The 18,514-nt window shown below is 45.2% G+C and overlaps 1 protein-coding gene and 1 long non-coding RNA gene across 3 annotated transcripts in view; both read right to left on the bottom strand.

The window, feature by feature from the left end:
• Positions 1-2,253: 2,253 nt before the first annotated feature.
• The window catches only part of LOC308483815, a 191,322-nt gene continuing 175,061 nt past the window's right edge, over positions 2,254-18,514 (bottom strand). Inside the window, exon 2 of the long non-coding RNA XR_013989806.1 lies at positions 2,254-7,894. This is a non-coding gene — a long non-coding RNA (uncharacterized lncRNA). The remainder of the gene's footprint in view (positions 7,895-18,514) is intronic.
• LOC308483765 (intermediate filament family orphan 2) overlaps positions 2,254-18,514 on the bottom strand; it is a 45,003-nt gene continuing 28,742 nt past the window's right edge. The window contains exons 5-9 of one of the 2 annotated variants that reach the window (XM_081017970.1): positions 17,279-17,421; positions 13,552-13,672; positions 10,682-10,774; positions 9,864-9,994; positions 2,254-9,364 (exon numbers count right to left, since the gene is read on the bottom strand). In XM_081017970.1, the coding sequence (XP_080874096.1) occupies positions 9,256-9,364; positions 9,864-9,994; positions 10,682-10,774; positions 13,552-13,672; positions 17,279-17,421 (597 nt within the window). In that variant the 3' untranslated portion in view covers positions 2,254-9,255. The remainder of the gene's footprint in view (positions 9,365-9,863; positions 9,995-10,681; positions 10,775-13,551; positions 13,673-17,278; positions 17,422-18,514) is intronic. The other variant, XM_081017971.1, reaches the window with a different exon arrangement.

Consider the following 18,514-nt stretch of genomic DNA (forward strand, 5'->3'; position numbering starts at 1 on the left):
TTTTGTTGTATTCTAAAGACACACTTCTTTGCTCTGGCCTTTTGACACATGAGATGTGTTTTCGGAACGCAGCCCGTTATTTGTTTTAACCATTGTTAATGTTGAATTAGGGACGCGGGTGGCGCTGTGGTCTAAACCACAGAGCCTAGGGCTTGCCAATCTGAAGGTCGGAGGTTCGAATCCCCGTGATGGGGTGAGCTCCCACTGCTCGGTCCCTACTCCTGCCAACCTAGCAGTTTGAAAGCACGTCAAAGTGCAAGTAGATAAATAGGTACCACTCCAGCGGGAAGGTAAACGGCGTTTCCGTGCACTGCTTTGGTTCGCCAGAAGCGGCTTAGTCATGCTGGCCACATGATCCGGAAGCTGTACACTGGCTCCCTCGGCCAATAAAGCGAGATGAGCGCCGCAACCCCAGAGTCGTCCGTGACTGGACCTAACGTTCAGGGGTCCCTTTACCTTTAATGCTGAATTTTAAGGTTGTTCTAGCCTATCCTGGGGACCTGTTGGCAAAGGGCAGGTAATAAATGAAATAATATTTTCAAGAAATGTGCTGTTTTTTTTAAAAAAAACTAATTCTGTTTTAAATGAGGTAGTGGAGGCTGAGCAACTAGGAAAGGTGCTCTCGGCACACAGATCTATCCAGACAGACCATTATCAGCATTACCTTGAAGTGAGCTATTATTAGCCTTCTAAGGCTATAAGTAGAAAACAGGTGTAACAGAACACTGCATGATCAATGGGCCTGCTGGAAGTACCAGGAGAAAGTTATATGCAAGTTTCACTTAAAGAAAAAACAAAGCCTGATGCCACAGTGAGGGACTGAATACAAGAGGCTTGATGCGGGTGGCACTGTGGCCTCTTGGGCTTGCTGATCGGAAGGTCGCAGTTCAAATCCGTGCAACAGGGTGAGCTCCCATTCCTCTGTCCCAGCTTCTGCCAATCTAGCAGTTTGAAAGCACACTAGTGCAAGTAGATAAATAGGTACCGCTGCAGCGGGAAGGTAAATGGCGTTTCCGTGCGCTCTGGCTTCCATCATGGTGTTTCGTGACCCGGAAAGCTGTCTGTGGACAAAAGCCAGCTCCCTTGGCCTGAAAGTGAGATGAGCGCCACAACCCCTTAGTCTCCTTTGGCTGGACTTAACCATCCAGGGGTCCTTTACCTTTTTACCTTACAAGAAGCTTGAGGGAGAATTTTTGCAGGATCCTGAGCTCATAAGGGGCAGGTCTTCACAGGCTTCACTTAAGGTGGAAAGAGTTGGTGCGGATCAGTCACTACCAACCTGGTGTCCTCCAGGTGCTCTGAACTGTAATTCCATCAGCACTGGCAGGGGCTGATGGGAGATTTAGTCCAAAACACTTACAAGGCACCAGGGTTGGTGGAGCCTGGTGTGCAACACAGAGGATTCACTACAGCCTTGTTCTGTAGCAGCAGCATGGGCTTGCTACTACTTGCAGTGTGGAACACTCCATTCCAGGTTCTTGCCAGCCTTACAGTCTTCCAGAACACTCCATTCCATCCCCCAACTTTCTGCTCCCTACTCCCCAAACAGGCACTCAGTGTTCTGTGACCACTGAGCATGCTCAGTCTTCACTGGACTAAATTAAGGGTGGGGAACCTCAGGTCCAGGAGCTGAATGAGATCCAAGCCTCAAGCCTAACCATCCCCCAACTCCAACCCTGCTCTATAGCCACTTCCTTGAGAGCTTTTGGACGCGGGTGGTGCTATGGGTTAAACCACAGAGACTAGGACTTGCCGATCAGAAGGTCGGCAGCTCGAATCCCCGCGACGGGGTGAGCTGCCGTTGCTCGGTCCCTGCTCCTGCCACCCTAGCAGTTCGGAAGCACATCAAAGTGCAAGTAGATAAATAGGTACCACTCCGGCGGGAAGGTAAATGGCGTTTCCGTGTGCTGCTCTGGTTCGCCAGAAGCAGCTTAGTCATGCTGGCCACATGACCCGGAAGCTGTACGCAGGCTCCCTCAGCTAATAAAGCGAGATGAGTGCCGCAACCCCAGAGTTGGCCACGACTGGACCAAATGGTCAGGGGTCCCTTTACCTTTTTACCTTTACCTGAGAGCTTTTGCCTGGAAAAAGGAGGGTGTGTGTATGAGAGGGACATGCAAACCTGATTTCTGCCTGGATGAAATGTAACAAAAGGGGGTAGTCACATCCACTGCCCCACCCATTCTGCTACTGGCTCCGCCCACCATTGCTGTGCTGCCCAGCCCCGCAGAAAAAGATAGACACACACGAAACTTTCAATAACCAGGAAGTTTGGCGTTTATTGTAAGGGTTTTTTTTCCTTTTAAACAAAGAATTACCAGAACCCGTTTTCCCCACCAACAAGCTTCAGGTACATCCCTGATTCACAGAGAAGCCCGTTTGGTATGTGAAAGAAAGGGAAGGGGAGGAGAGAGATTATTCAAAACCAAAACATTTGCTAGAAAGAACTTGAGAAATGAAGGATGAACCATGTTTCAGAGCTCCTCTCCTAGAAGCAGGACCAGCAGCACAGGGCAGTTCAAGCAGAGATGGACGGGATTCGTGGGTGTGCTTCCTTTTCCAAAAGAGGAAAAGTCCCCACAGTGCTTTGGGACATCAGATTGGATGTGTAAGGTGGGAGCTTTTTGGCACTCATGAATGCATGGCAACAATCCGCTTGGAGCATGGAAGTGCCAGGATGCTCACACAATTTTTGGGTGCCCTAACCAAAATGAAAGTTTCTGAACCATCAATAAACACAGGCTCATGTGAGACTGTGCTACAGATGAGGAACAGGGAAATCCCACTTTGATGGGGGCTGGGAGGCATGTGCTTCTGGAGTAAGCTTAAGAAATGGTTAACCCTTGGACCTTTCTCCCAATTAGAGCACAAATACATTACATCTGGTTATCCCCACTCCCTTAAAATGCTAATATACAGAATATAAAGCACAATATGTACAACAACACAGTAAACAGTTTCTTTCCCCATCCCACACTCGTTAAGTAGTCAGGGTTTTTTGCAGTTGGAAAGGAAATACTTCAGCAACTTCAGTCATAAAGAGAAAGGCGGCGGCAGCGGGGTTAATCCAGATTACCCTTTTTGGCCCCAAAATTGAGCCGCCTTAAAAAAATAAAATAAAAAACCACAGGATACCAGCATTTGGAGGACGTTATAAATTTCTTATAGCTTATACATTCCTTATAGCGGAAGTCATAAAACAATGTATGCCCACATTACTACTCACAAACTTCTCTGCTGCATTATTATTTTTTAGGCAACAGTGCAAATTCAGAATTTGCAAGGGGACAGAGGGGCCTTGTGGTCCCTTTGCTGGACGAACATCAGCCATCAGTTGCAAACAAAAAACCAACAAGCAAATCAACAGCAAACAGACAATACCCAAGCCCTTGTACCTAAGTTTCTGCAAGACAGCCAGCCGAGCAGCTATTTTGCACCATGCAATTCCTATGACACCACCTGCCAAGATCAACAGGGCCTCCATTTTAGAACTTACTTTGCCTAATAAAGTGCAGTTTGTGGATTTCTAAAAGCAGCTCTGCAAGATACATTCACAAAAAAGTTACCAGCTTACAGAAGTTTTTAGTAGTCCGCCTGCCTTCTCACAACACATCCCCTATGTCAGTCATTTAGGGGCCTAAGGTGGAAAAAAATAAGGCCTCTGCTTTGGTACAGCTTTTTATCTGCAACTAATTATACACATGACAGGTTACCTACAAGCCTGTTGGAGCTATGAAGGGTGTGAAATGCTAATAAGCTCTTTGAAAATAGCAAAAACACCAACCCAAACTTTTGTGTCTCCACTTCTTCAGAACAGGAGAGGCTATATAACAAAGGATGGCCGAAATCTCCAAACCAGACACAAATGCTGAGAATCGCCATCTTTAAAGCAGGCTGCTTAAAAAGTGGTCTTGCCTTGGCTCTCCTGCCAAGATGGATCAAGGCCCTTCCTTTTCTACATCTCTCACAAAGAGTCAGAGTCAGCAAAGGATGAACGCACAGAGCTTGGCAGACAGAAGCTTGAATTATCTATGAATTATCTGGAAAACTGGTCTGAAAACCTACCAGGAGGGAAAAGTTGAGTTTGTGCTATTGACCATCCGGAGCAGCAAGTTTTATAGAGGCAGGCAAACAGTCTGCAGCAGCATGACTGTGTTTTGAAACCTGCATCCTCTTCTAGTCTGCTTCTGAGAGAGACACAACAATCAAGTGATCTGTTGTGGAAACTCTGGCACCGACACATGACATGAATGTTGCAAAGGCTAGAATGGCTCTCTCAACAATTTATGCTCAATGTGTTTGAAGGGATGGAGGAGCCAATACAAGGCAGAGAGACTCCTGCATACACCAGGAGCATGCCTAGCGCTCTGGAGGGAAATCCATACAATCATTTTTGCAGGTGGAAGCACCTTCCAGAAACTATCTGCTTGTTGCTGCAGATATTGTTGGAAACAAAGGCAGACAACATCTTTGCTATTATTAATCTTCCATGCAGAGTACTGGCTGGGCAAATCAGCTAGTTATATTTTTGCTACTGTGAAAATTTGGGAAATTGAACTTTGCTGTTTTTGACCACCAAGCCAAGCTGCAATAGGTAGCAAAGTGCTAAGTCAGGTACAACCTTCCTAAAACTCTGAATCCTTTTTGTGAGCACCATCGACCTTGGCCAACTCAAAAATGAAGTGGTGAGAGGATAAAGCGCCCCCCCCCAGCCCCCAGGTTCCCATCATTCAGATTCAAATTTGCTCCAACCATCCTTCCCCTTCTGATACATTTTGAGTATGTGAGCTAGCCAGGAATGGTGCTGAGTACAGGAATCCTTTGGGTTGGAGCCAAATCAGTTTTACTCAGAGTAGAAGAAGAAGAAGAAGAAGAAGAAGAAGAGTTTGGATTTGATATCCCGCCTTTCACTCCCTTTAAGGAGTCTCAAAGCGGCTAACATTCTCCTTTCCCTTCCTCCCCCACAACAAACACTCTGTGAGGTGAGTGGGGCTGAGAGACTTCAGAGAAGTGTGACTGGCCCAAGGTCACCCAGCAGCTGCATGTGGAGGAGCGGAGACGCGAACCCGGTTCCCCAGATTACAAGACTACCGCTCTTAACCACTACACCACGCTGGCTCTCAGTAGACCCACTGAAATCAACAGTTCATGTCCATTATCTTCATGCAGAACTAGCATTAGATAAACCCTCTTGAGATTTGAGTGTTACTTCATGTTATGCAGAAAACTGATTTTGACCCATTTCTTTGTGTGTATGTGTGTGTTTGTGTACATTTGTGTACACACACAAATAATTCAGATTGAATAATAATAATAATAATGCCACATCCTTACCTCTATTTCAGTTCCCACATGGGGAAATCTAGAAGGGTTTGTTTCTTGAATAATGCATGTGGAGCGACTGACAGGACAGGAAGTTTGCTCTCTGTTTTCCCTCTAGTGAGAGGCAAAAACCTTGGAGAGTCCTGACTGAAGGATGGTGAGCATGTTTTTCAGCTATTGCAGTTTGTTACATGGCTTCCCCCAAATGCTGCCAAACAACGGTTATGATGTCTGAACTTAACACCTTTAAAAATACAGCATCCCCTTTGAAGAGTACACATTTAAGCTAATTGAATTTCATTAGGGGGTGGTTTTCCTTTTTGTCCTTGGCATTCATCTTCAAAGCAGCTTTGCATACTTGTTCACTGCCTGAGCCAAGATGTAGTAATAAAACACTGGGAATAATTCAACATTATTGTTCTTTGGACATTTTTTCTAAAACAACAACAACATGCATCCATAAAGCAGGCCCAAGGCCCGTCTATTGAATTCACCTTTTCTTTTCTTTTTACAAACCTAGTTTGCTTAGGAATCTTGACAGATCTTCATCCTCTCACTAACAAGTAAAGGAAATTAGCCGGCTTAAAAAATCCCTTAAAAACCCACAAGAAAATAAGATTCCCACCCCCACTCCCACCCAATTGTAATTAATTTTTTAAAAAGTGTCAATATGACACTGCCTCAAGAATAGAAAATAAAGTATTTACAGCTTTACAGAAGGGGGGGGGGCGAAGTCATTACAATTCACGTCCAGCATTTTCACATTTTTTTTCCTGACAAGCTTTAAATCTGGTTGCTACGGACGGACAAGACTAAATGCAAATCTAGAGGTGCCACTGTCTACTAAAGCCAGCAGCACTGGCTGAAAGAAATGCAATATGAAGGAAACTGTACTGTTAAGGGACTGATCCATTCGCGAACTCACCCTGATGCTCCCTCAGATATAATAAAACCTCATATTCAAAATGTGAAGAGAAATTCTTAAATTCAGGTTGCATATGATAAAAAAGATACCAACCACCACCTTAACCACTACTATTCTGTTCTATCGTTATTCTTACACAGGTAATCCCCACCTACCTCTAACACATACAAATAATAATAATTGCTTACTTGAGTACCCACCTAGTCATTACAAAATGAACCATTTTGTTGATGCCCTCCATGTTGACCAGTGAAACCTCATCCCCCTACCCACTTATACAACCATACAAGAACCAGTTCCCCCCGCCCATGCCTACCCACTACACTCTACCTTGAGCATGCCACCCATTAAAAGCAAACACATTGACACATGCTCTTAAAGTTTAAAACACACCCCTCCCCCCAAAGAAGATTAGCAGCAATGAAGTTGGATGGCCTTAAGTAAAAACCGCTCAAATTCTTAGTTTCAGAAATAGTAAATCCTACAATTTCTGGGCAACTGAAGTTTAGCAGGTACACATACAACCTGCACTCAGGAGCTGCCAGATTGGGTAGACGGGTCTCCCAGTGTCTGGAGAAACTGCAGAGCGAAAGAGCCAACATTCAGTGCTGGCTTCAGGACCCTGAGATGCTATTTATGAAAGTGCCAAGGCCCAACCCTTTGGAAAGGACAGGGCTGCTGGTCTCCCCTCCACCCCCCCCCCAAAAGCTGCAAAACTCACAGTCAGAAAAGGGTACAGCTTTGGATAGAAATGGGGTGAAAAGAATAAGGGCTTAGGAATGAGATTCCTTTTCCAAAGCAGAGAGAGAAAGCGATGAAGCGCTTGACCAAAAGTTGCAAAAACAAGCTTTTTAAGGGCCGCTAAGCAATGGGGCATAAAGCTACTAACCAGAAGCAGCAAACTTGAGTTTCAAGCAGCAAATCAGGACGAACACAAAGTGTCCCTTTTTATATTGCATCTCCCACTCCCCCCCTTTTTTTGCATGGATGGGAATATAGTAAAGCTCCCCTTCTGAAGCCAAATACTTCCCCACCCAGGAGTGTCTCTCTCACATGACAGACGTGTTCATCTGCCTAGGCACCAGCCATCACCTTCAGCAACCCAAAGCAGCAGCCAATTGGACAAGAAAGCACTCCGGAGACAGAGGGGGAAGGAGCCCATCAGCCACACAACAGCTTTTACTAGGGGTTGATCTGTAGGCATGAGGGGAGAGGTTTCTTCTTCTAGGCATTTCGTGTCATTAAGAAGCGTTTTGCAGGAGAGATAACTATCTGACACCCACCCACCCACAGCAGCTTTGCCAGAAGGGTGATTGTGCCTCCAAATCTGGGCAGCATAAAATGATACCATGTTGGCAAAGAGCTACTCTTTTGTTCTGGATAACAGCAAGTGATCTGGACCAAGAAGATGCTAATTCATGGCACCGACCCCAGCTGACTATCTGGCAAATAAACATCAGATGTTTGTGTTTAAGCCACCAAAGGATGGAGTGGGGGCTAGTCTCACTTGCTTTTCAGAAAAGCAAAGCATGTGACAGTTATACCTTAGTGCCAGACAATACAATACTGTACTCTTGATTTTTCTTAAAAAAAAAAACACCACATCTTGTAATACTTATTTTCAGTTTACCTGAAATACAGTGGTACCTCAGGATACATATGCTTCAGGTTACAGACTCCGCTAACCCAGAAATAGTACCTCGGGTTAAGAACTTTGCTTCAGGATGAGAACAGAAATCGTGCTGCGGCGGCACGGCGGCAGCAGGAGGCCCCATTAGCTGAAGTGGTGCTTCAGGTTAAGAACAGTTTCAGGTTAAGAACGGACCTCTGGAACGAATTAAGTACTTAACCCGAGGTACCACTGTACAGGTGCAGGACCTGACATGCTTCAAGACATCTAAAGCTGTGTTCCTTGCTGAGGGGTCTTGGGAAAGGTAATGCCACTCACCCTATAATTTAGTTAACACTGATTCTGAGGATGGTGTGGAAAGCTATCACGCTCCAAGCTTCCGAAAGCAGCACAAAAATGCAGTCCTTCCTCAACAGTAACTTTTTGAGAGGAAATCATTTGATGGCTAAAGTACAAATGAAGGGGGAGGGTGAAGAAAAGAGGGAGGGAAGGAAGAAAGTTTGGAACCAAAGGATCACTGGGAGCAGATGCAGCAGTAGGAAGCTCCCTTGGCCAAAACAAGCTCCACAAACAAGTAAAGGTGTGCAAAGTGAATGCTCAGCTTCCTTTCCAACAGGAGACAGAGAAGCCCAGCAGTGACCTAACATTCCATACAAATAAGGCGAACGCTTTGCTTGCTTGTTTTTGCATAGTAATTAAAAAACAGTGTTATTCCCACCCCATCAGACTTTTGCTATTCTTGCCTTGCCACCAAGCTTCTAATAGAGTTCTGGACCTCAGCAGAAAAGGTGTTGTGCAGGTCTCTGAAAGGATTCTCTCAAGCCACAATTCACATCCCTTCTAACTGCATGAGCCAAGAGCAGGTGTCATTAAAGGGCTATGATTGGGAGGGGAGGACACTTTCAATCCACGCAAGACACTTGTCCTCATTGCTGCTCAATGGTGTGATATTTGCTACTTAGTTGCCACGGGGCCTGCTCTGCCAATTTGCCTAGCACTTCAGTTCAGTGCTAAACTTCCATACCAATTCATTCTTCTGCTACCAGAAGCTTATTTAGAATCATCATTTTTATATAAAAAGCACTATGATATTCCAGTGGAGCTCAAAGTGGCTCAGCTTGGGGCAAAGGCACAATTAAAATACCATATTCACATACTTTTTCTTACAGAACTCCACATCTGTCATTTGTAGAACAGTATAAATGTTTTTTACAGCACCAAATCCTTGGATGGGGTGGGAAAAAATACTAGATCAAGTCCTTGGCACCCCCAAGGCTAGGGGCTTTGAAGTCTCTGATCTCTCTGCATTTGTGAAATCTCTTCTTTTTCTGGGTTTTCTTTTTCTTCTCTCCTTGCGCCAGAACGTTCTGGTTATTTATCAGCTGACCATGGGCTCAACGTCTGCTTCTCTGTCAAACTCATCCTGAATTTCATCCGTGTTTCCTGAGTCGCTGCTGGCTACCGAACTGGGAGACGGGGAATTTCTGCTGACAAAGAAAAGGGGAGAGAGAGGAAGAGTGTGGTTAGGTCCATTCTCTTAATAAGCCGTCTTTCCATGTTAAACAGCGGCAAAAGCATGTTCAACTTACATGGATGTAAAGTAGGGAAGTACTGGCTCCCCAGAATGCAAAGGGCAATATGTTTGCTGCATTTCAGGCATCAACAGTTTTATAGCAACATGTAAAACCCTTCGCAGACATTGCAAAAAGTGAGATGACAAATGGAGCAGACAGCACCCTAGTGCTCTGGACCACTGGGTGCCATGAAGTATCTGTCGTACTTAAACAGTATTGCTGTTAAACTGGATTTTCAAGGTAAACAGTTACATCTTGGGGCCTGCTGTGTTTGGTACTTTCAGCGAAACCAGACACCTCAGAACAGCTAGTCTTCAGATTATTGAGTCCCTCCCAATACCTCTGAACGAAAGCTCTCCATCACCATCCCACTTGGGCAAATAAAAGTTATCAGGTGTGGATTCTGTGTTACCTTTCAGCAGAGCCTTTAATGAGCCGCCGGCAAGTCTCCATTTGCACATCCAGGCCCCGTTTCATGCTGCACATTTCCATGTACTCATGGAGGTGGCGATTCATGTCACTCTTGGCCGTGGCAAGCTCAAGCTGCACAGAAGGAGAGGGCCAAGTCAAGTCATGCAAAGAATGAGAACTACCATGTGCCCTCCCTGCCCATTTTGATGGAATGTCAATTTATTACCACTAGCTAACCTAAAGGCTGCTAATGGAAGTGAGCATCACTATTTATAAAGGAGGCAATAAGCTACCTCCTCATTTTTCTTGACAAAGTTCTGAGCTTATGATATACCGGTACATAAATTCCAAAAGATTCAAGGCAAAGAAGTATCTCTTCACCAATAACATACACAAGCCCTCTCAAGCTGCACCCCACGCACATGAAAGCTCATACCAATAACTAACTTAGTTGGTCCCTAAGGTGCTACTGGAAGGAATTTTTTTATTTTGTTTTGACTACAGCAGACCAACACGGCTACCTAACTGTAACTAGAACCTTTATTTCCTATTACCTTCTGTCATTCTGCCCACCCCAGAAAACCTTGCCCACCTTGTTTCTCTTCTCATGTCCAATTCAACCACGCATAGCCCTCATTAGCAAAAAGAGATGGAGAAGGTAACTGCCTTGAAAGTTACCCCTCAGCAATAAGGCAAAAGCCTGACCATTTTGATCCATGACCAGCCTGTGGCTGCTCATCAGATTTAATCATTTGCTGCTCTTAATTAAACACAACTAGGCCACACAGACAAACAATTCTTAGGCTCCTCGTTCCTTACCTCAATCTGTCCTATCGTTTCTTGGTATTCTTTGTCCCTCGTTTTGAAGAAAGATTCTGTTTCATGGATCAAGTTGCCCAAGTTCTCCTCTTGCTATAAAATAAAGAAAATCAGGAAGAGGTGAGCAAGGAATTCTGTCACCCAGAACCAGCCAAAGAGCCAGGCAGTACTGTAGATCTATCAAGCTCAGTATTGTCTACAATGACTTGCAGTGGCTCTCCAAGATTTCAGGCCAGGATCTCTCACAGGCCCTACCTGGAGTTGCTCCAGATTGAACCTAGGACCTTCTCCATGCATTTAGTGTATTATGGTAACATTCAAGATCATCTGTTCTAAGATAGTGTCCACTTGACAGAATTCAGCCTAGCAGAGCTTTACAGACAGAAGCCTGCAGTGCAGAAAAATGGTTCAGTTCTGGCTCCGTCTGGGGAGCTAGAGGCCTGGAGAGAGGGAGTTGCAGCACTCTGTGCTCAGCTCCCTGAGTCAATTAGCCTTTTATTCCCGATCTCGATCTACAAGGCAAATCTACCCTTTCGTTGTGTAATTTTCAGTTAGAAGGGATTTAAGCCTCTTAAAACCTTTAGAGCTGCAGCATGCTAGGCCTGAACTCTGTAATACTCCACTGATAGCTATACTTCTAACACACAGGCACATGGTTATATGCAAATAATCTGTCACTTAATTCCAGCCCATCACTAAAACTGCTTTATCGCCCTGGCAGTTGCAGCTCACTAGAAAGGCGCCTTCACAAACGTATGCCACATTTTGCAACTGTAGCACTTTGGTGTAATCTCTCACCGTTTTGCAGTGCACACCACCACAGTTCACAAAATGGAAAGGAACAACTTAACATGCGCTCCTGGCAGTCAGTATAAGGTGGATTGCTGAGGAGATGTGGCTGCTGCAGTGGCTTTCTAGCCAAGGAGATAAAGCTTCCTACCTCCCACCATCACCACCCTCTATCATGTTACTGAGAAAGGGAGGAATGGAGGTACACTGAGAATCTGACCATGAAAGGTCACAGCTCTCCCAGTGTCAAGGCACTCAAGGCTCAAATGCACCATCAGAAAGGGACATCAGAAAGGTTTCCAAGCAGTACGTCTCCCAGTACGTTTCCGAGCACAATTTAAAGTGTTAAAGCCCTAAACGGCCTCAGTCCAGTATATCTGAAGGAGCGTCTCCACCCCCATCGTTCTACCCGGACACTGAGGTCCAGCACCGAGGGCCTTCTGGCGGTTCCCTCACTGCGAGAAGCTAAGTTATAGGGAACCAGGCAGAGGGCCTTCTTGGTAGTGGCGCCCTCCCTGTGGAACGCCCTCCCACCAGACGTCAAAGAGAACAACTACCAGACTTTTAGAAGACATCTGAAGGCAGCCCTGTTTAGGGAAGCTTTTAATGTTTGATGTATTACAGTATTTTAATATTTTTTTGGAAGCCGCCCAAAGTGGCTGGGGAAGCCCAGCCAGATGGGTGGGGTATAAATAAATTATTATTATTATTATTATTATTATTATTATTACACACCCATTAAACACAGAAACTTTTCCCGACAGACTTTATTGAGCAACAGGAGCAGGATTCTGTTGCTCTACCTAAACAGTTCAGCAAGCACCAATGGAATAAGCAGCTCAAGGCTCTTCTGAACCAGGCATCCTAAAAAGAGAATTTGCAAACCAGCTGACTTGATGCCCTTGGAGAAAGATGTCTAGGCCACTCCATCATTCCCGTCCTCTCATTTTAGCTCAGTGTTTCTGATATATGTCAGTTAAATCAAAGTCCCATTCATTAAAAACTAGTAAGACTTTGTTAACGGTGCCTAGCCTGCTTCCTTTGTGACTCTCTGTTGTTGGCTTAAAAAAATTTGTTAAAATATTATCAGATATACAACAAGCCTATATTTTTAATACCAAAGCTTGACCAGCTTCCTGTGAAGTCCCTTCTCACTTTGCTCCAATGTTTAAGCGGCTTCAGCTTTATTTCTCCAATATGGGACAAATCAAAATCAATTTCTACAGAATCACCAAGTGCCTATCAGTTTAAGAAATTTATGCTACATTCCAGAAGTTGTCAGCCACTTGTAAGTTGTTGATAAAAGGATAATTTAACATAGTAAAATTAAAGATTCTCAAATTCACAACCAGCGCTCTTGAGTCCTATATGATCTCATAGGCCCATGTTACTATAGTTGAAGGGAGATAAGTTAAGAGTTGCTTCCCCTCCTCCCCATTTTCTTGTTTATAAACACCACCATTATCATTTAACAAGACCTTGAGTGCTTGGCAACCAGTCACAAACATCATTTACAAACCGCCACTGCCTGCAGAAGAGCATGTGATGGAAGGTTCAAGCTACCGGATCATGCGGTAACAGCAGGCTCCACATGAAAAAGCACTGCCATGTGACTCCAGAAAATTAATGTATAAAAAACATATGTATGCTAATATTAGACAAAATACGCCATAAGGAATAAGTAATACAGTACATGTGTGTTGAGACGGTGGGGAGCTGAAGGTGAGTGGAGAAAACATAAAAATGTAGCCAATACCATGACAAAGCTTTAAACTCCATGTTGGTTTTTTCCTGCACAATCAAAGGAGCCTCAACAACACAACTTCAGGTGCCGATCAAAAACAATCGCCTGTCAATTATACAGCAGCAAGTAAACCAATCTTTGCAAAAGTGGCCATTTTTATTCTCCAGCAGAGAGGATGTGCCAAATTCTAACACAATGGAGGCTTTTGAAAATTTGGATGTATGTTGTTGATAATAAAAAATCATTACTTTTTAAAACCCTTCCAGAAATCAGTCACAACCTTACTTCTGAAGAAGCTAGAGACCCATCTCACAAAGAGCCCAGATCCAAAACTCACCTCTCCCTGGAGCTCGATTGATGGGTTACAGTTGGTGAAATCTTCCCAGAGGAGCAAAGTATCCTCATTCTCCTCCCACGTCAAACTGTCACAGTCATCATCAAAATCGAAGGTTTCACGCCTGACAGGGAAATATATATACATATATTTTCATTAAAAATCCTTGTAATCCTTCTTCAAAACAAGCTTAGGAGACGGTATTAGCACTAGAACACACACATAAAGGCATAGGATTTTGATGTGGCTATCTCGCCCTCTGCTGAAAAAAGGCTCCACATCTGCCTTTTATTCTGCTGCAGGATAGACAGAATTGAAATTCCAAGCTAATCTTAGTGTGACAGTTCAGCTGTTCCCCTCCAGGTGGTGCTGCACATCAAAACAACAGTCCAGAGCTTTACACAAAGGTTCTAGTGTCCAAATTAAAAGGATTTCTGCCTATCACTAACAAAAGATACGAAATGCCCAGGATGTACACATGTAATTAAAAAGTCATGCTTTAAAGCAGTGAAAGGATGGGCAGTTTCACTAACCACCTATGATCATTGCTCTGTGCTGCTTTAGTTTCATATGCCGTACAACAGGGGTCGGCAACATTTTTTAGCCGCAGGCCGGTCCACTGTCCCTCAGACCTTGTGGAGGACTGGAGAAGTGGCACTGGGGGGGGGGGGGCAAGTAGTCCTCCTCCTCACCCCCCACCTCCACCCACAGCCGCTGCGATTAACTTCCCTGGCCGCAGCTGCTTCTCGTGGGTAGGCAGAGTGAGCTCGTCCGCTCCGCTCTCTGGCCCACAGGAGCACCAGGGCAGTGGCAGCAGCAGAGGGAAGATGAGTGGCGCAAAAGGGCTTGCTCTGGAGATGGGCTGCTTAAAATGGTGCTCAGCCAGCCCCCTTCCTCCTCTAGGCAGGGCGAGGAGAAGCCAGGAGGAGGGAGGGAGGAGGCGCCGCCGCAGTGTGTGTGAGGGAGAGGGGGGGAATGGAATGGCACGGGGGGGGGGATGTTGCAACCCGAACGAACAGAATCCCCACACCGATCCACGGACAGTCCACAGGCCGGATCCTGAAGGCAATTGGGCCTGATCTGGCCTGTGGGCCTTAGTTTGCCAACCCCTGACGTACAACAACCAGAAACAACTAGAAACTGGGGGGCCCTGATGGTTTCATCACTAATCCTGCCCCCTCCCCAGATTCTATGCACCCAATTTTGAAATCTCCAGGGGATAGAGCTGCATGTGGGAGCTGCACAGCAAATAAGGAGTCCCAGAAGCTCATTTAGCTCTGATGTCTAAATTGGAAGTGGTTTTATACACAGTCTGACTGTTGATCCACTTAGAGCAGTATTGTCTGAATAGATGGGTGGCAGGAGTTCTACACCGTACCAAGCACCGTACCCAGTTCTACCTGGGGATGCCAAGAAGTGAATGTAGTGACTTCTGCAGGTAAAGCAGGTACTTTGCAAGGACCTTTGGACTACAGACCTGTAAGCAGTTAAATGCCGTACAAATGAAGTAACGCAACAGCTCTCATCATTAAGTAAGCAAACATTACTAAGGCAGTTCCAGGGAACACCTCACATCAAAACTGATGCCTTTTATGGGACCAATTTGGGCTAGCTGAAGGAACACAATCAAGCTTGAGAAGTTACATCTAGTCAATGTCACAAGGCAGTGATGCCTGAATTTTCAGCTAAAAACTAACAGGATGAAACTTTGAAAAGATTTTACACTAGCTTCTTTTAAAGAATTGCCTGAGAGGGGACTGCTTGATCCCATCCTCCAGGAATCTTGTGGCTACTTTGCTGAGCTCCACAATGGCAGACATTTTTGTCTCCTGAGTTCATTTCCTTCCCAGCAGAGCATATATAAAGCAGGAAGTCGAGGTCAACACTTCATCTTATGATGAATGGATTCAAAACTTGGCAGTGGACTGGAAGAGGCAGCATGGGAGCACATGCCAGCTTCTAAAATCGGCCAAGCCTCCCAGCTTAAAACTACTGCTTGCCTTCAGCTGCATTTATTTTGCAACCATGGCTATTTGTATAATCTGAATAATTTGAACCCTCTTACGAAAAGACACAGCACTAATGCAGTTGTTGTTCCTTAGGGGTTTTAGAAGGGATTTCTTTTCACTTCCAACAATGCAATGGACTGGCCTATTAAGTGTATAGTCAGAACTGTCAACCTTGTCCACAGTGTTTAAACCCAAAAGATTACTTGCAGAGTGTCAAAATAAACTGCAGGATTCCTGGGTGGGCTTGCAGACGCAGGGGTTGTACTCCATCACTGCCGTAGTCCAAGCATGTAGCATTTTAAGAGTAAAGGTGCGCAGCAAAAGGTGATGTTGGCACATGCCATTCAAAATAGGAGCTGGAACAAATCCCATGTCCCGAAAACATGCCATAGGGGTGGGGCTCCTACGTAAGGCGCATGGCATGAATGAGAGCTGCTAACTGCAGATCCTTCTGAGGGAGAGTGCATATGCACAATGGCCTGGAAATTCTGCTTCTTGAAAGAGGCAAAGTGTTTAAAAGCATTGGCTCTATAAAAACAGTCATAAAGACCAGCATTATGATTACTAAGCAAGAGTTTCACTTGGGGACATAATTTCTGAGTGACGAAGACTCTTATCTTTTATTGGCATTTAAGAAGAGGACTGCTGGGTGAAGTCATTATGGATTCCAGTAACGGTATGTATAAGCTAGCCAATCCTGCCTAGCTCATTTTCAGCAAGCTTCCCTCCCACTGGATAAGAAGTGTTGCTTAGACAGCAAGGCATGCAGTGCAATGTAGGCTGTCCCAAAGTGTGTGTTGTGATGCCCCTGCATTAGGGTTGCACTTACAGCAAAAGGCTGCAGGCCCTCTTGTCAGCAAGCCTTGCTCAGGGGATCTATATGCAGAATTTCAGATACCTGTATTTTCAGGTATCTGAAATTCTGCATACAGATCCCCACCCTTTTCATTTTCTTTTTGAAAACCAAGTTGTTTCTGGCCATGATGACTGCAAAGCATACAACTGGAAGTGTGTAGGCAATTACCACCAAGATCTCAAGAGGTGGCAGGGAGTGAAAAGCTACTATTTGCAGCGTACAGGCTTGAGTGCCCTGCACTCCTTGTTACCCTCCCTATGATATGAAGACTCTATCTTAGCTGTATTTAGAACAGAGCTAGGGAACCTGATGCCCTCCAGATGTGGTTGAACTACCACTCCCATCTTTCTATGATGACTGGGGCTGATGGGAGCTGGAGTCCAACATCTGGAAAGCACTTGGTTCCCCATCTGTGCTTTAAAAGATTAGACATATTCATGGAGGATAGGTCTAGCAATAGTTATTAGCTAGGACAGCTATCTGGAACCTCCAGGTTCTGGAAGCAGTGGCCCTCTAGTTACCAGTTCCTGGGGGACAAATTGGCCAAGGATTCCTGGCTTTCAGTATTGCTTGTGGATTTTCCCAAAGGCACCTGGCTAGCCAACAAGAGAAGCAGGATGCTGGAATAGATGGGCACTTGGTCTGCTCTAGCAAGGTTACTCTTATGTTCTTCCAGCAGAAGCAGAATTATGCAAAACAAGCAGATCTATGCGAGTTCTCTGATTTGCATGATTAAAAGCTACAAAATCCTACTTGCCTCAGTGAAGAACAGAAACTACCTCGAAGCCATATTTTGGTGTGTGACCCTTCCAAGGGTCACAGCCAAAAGGATGCCAAGACATTCCCCAGCCTCTGAAATACTCACAGCTGATTAAACATCCTCTTCATTTCATCCGTGATGTTCAGAGAACAACTGACTTCATCGTCCGAAAATCGGGCATTGTCTGGGTCCTGCTCAGAGAGGTCATCATCCGACACGAGTTTCCGCTCTTTCTTCTTGGAAGCCACCTGAATTGGAGAGAAGGGCGGTGACTAGAAGGTTCAGGTGAGCTGCTACGCCAAGAAGCGGCAGAGATAAAGGAGAGGTATGAGGTGGGGAAAAATATTGTGAGCCATCAGCCACCCCCACCCCACTTCCAATGGTTTGAGTGAGCAAGTGACAGCTGACACAGATTCATTAAATCACAAGTGTTACAGGTGGCAGAACACACAGCACAGGGAAGCAGATTGAGACAGCACGCGGCAAAAAAGCAAGCTGCTAGACAGGCCATGCCCCAGTGGCACAGCCATTTGGGCTGCAGTCGGCCATGCGAAGGCTAGGAGGATGACGCACAAGCGGTTGGAGATGCTCAAGGTGACAAGCTGGAGAGCAACAGGCACCCCTTGGCGGTCCCCTGCCTGGCCTCAGCTAACAGTGACAAGGGGGGACTAGGCTGTGCCATACAGCTAGGAAGAAGAACCCCGAGTCCTGCACCATTTTCCACCTAGAAGCAGAGCGAGTCAGGCACCAGGTTTGAAAGGAAAACAGAATGAAATTGGAGGAAGGAGTTTGGAAACACAAAGAAATTTCATTTCAAATATCCATCCACCATAAACAAAAGTGGATCACAGCTATCAAACAGAGTTATAATCGGCAAGCATATATGAGTGAACTGATTCCTTAGTACGACTCTGGGATGGTTTTATGAATTTTGTTTTATTGGTTTAAGGTTGTATGGGACTGTGTGCTTCTTGGGATTTAATAATGGATATCAGAATAATCAGGGGCATAAATACTAAGAGGAGGGGCAGGGTGCCCTGTGGTGATGGCCTGTCTCCTACTCCCTGGACCAAAATCTACTTGTGGATGGAGGTTTTCACAGCTGCCTACACACTTGCAATGTCATGACAGCTAACTGTTTGTTTTCTCCTAGAGTTCTCCCAGGGTCAGAAAAAATTATCTGATTTTTATTTTATAAGGAACATAAAAGCCAAGTGGGACATTGTAATGCATTTTTGTGGTGTCTCAAGAGGACCAGCAGACACACAAGCTTGCTCTTATGATTTATCTGAAGACTTCTAAAGAGATTGAGGTCTTAATGTTGCTGTGTGAGACCCAAGG

This window comes from Podarcis pityusensis (assembly GCF_964106645.2).
Source record: "Podarcis pityusensis genome assembly, chromosome: 8".
Taxonomy (NCBI): domain Eukaryota; kingdom Metazoa; phylum Chordata; class Lepidosauria; order Squamata; family Lacertidae; genus Podarcis; species Podarcis pityusensis.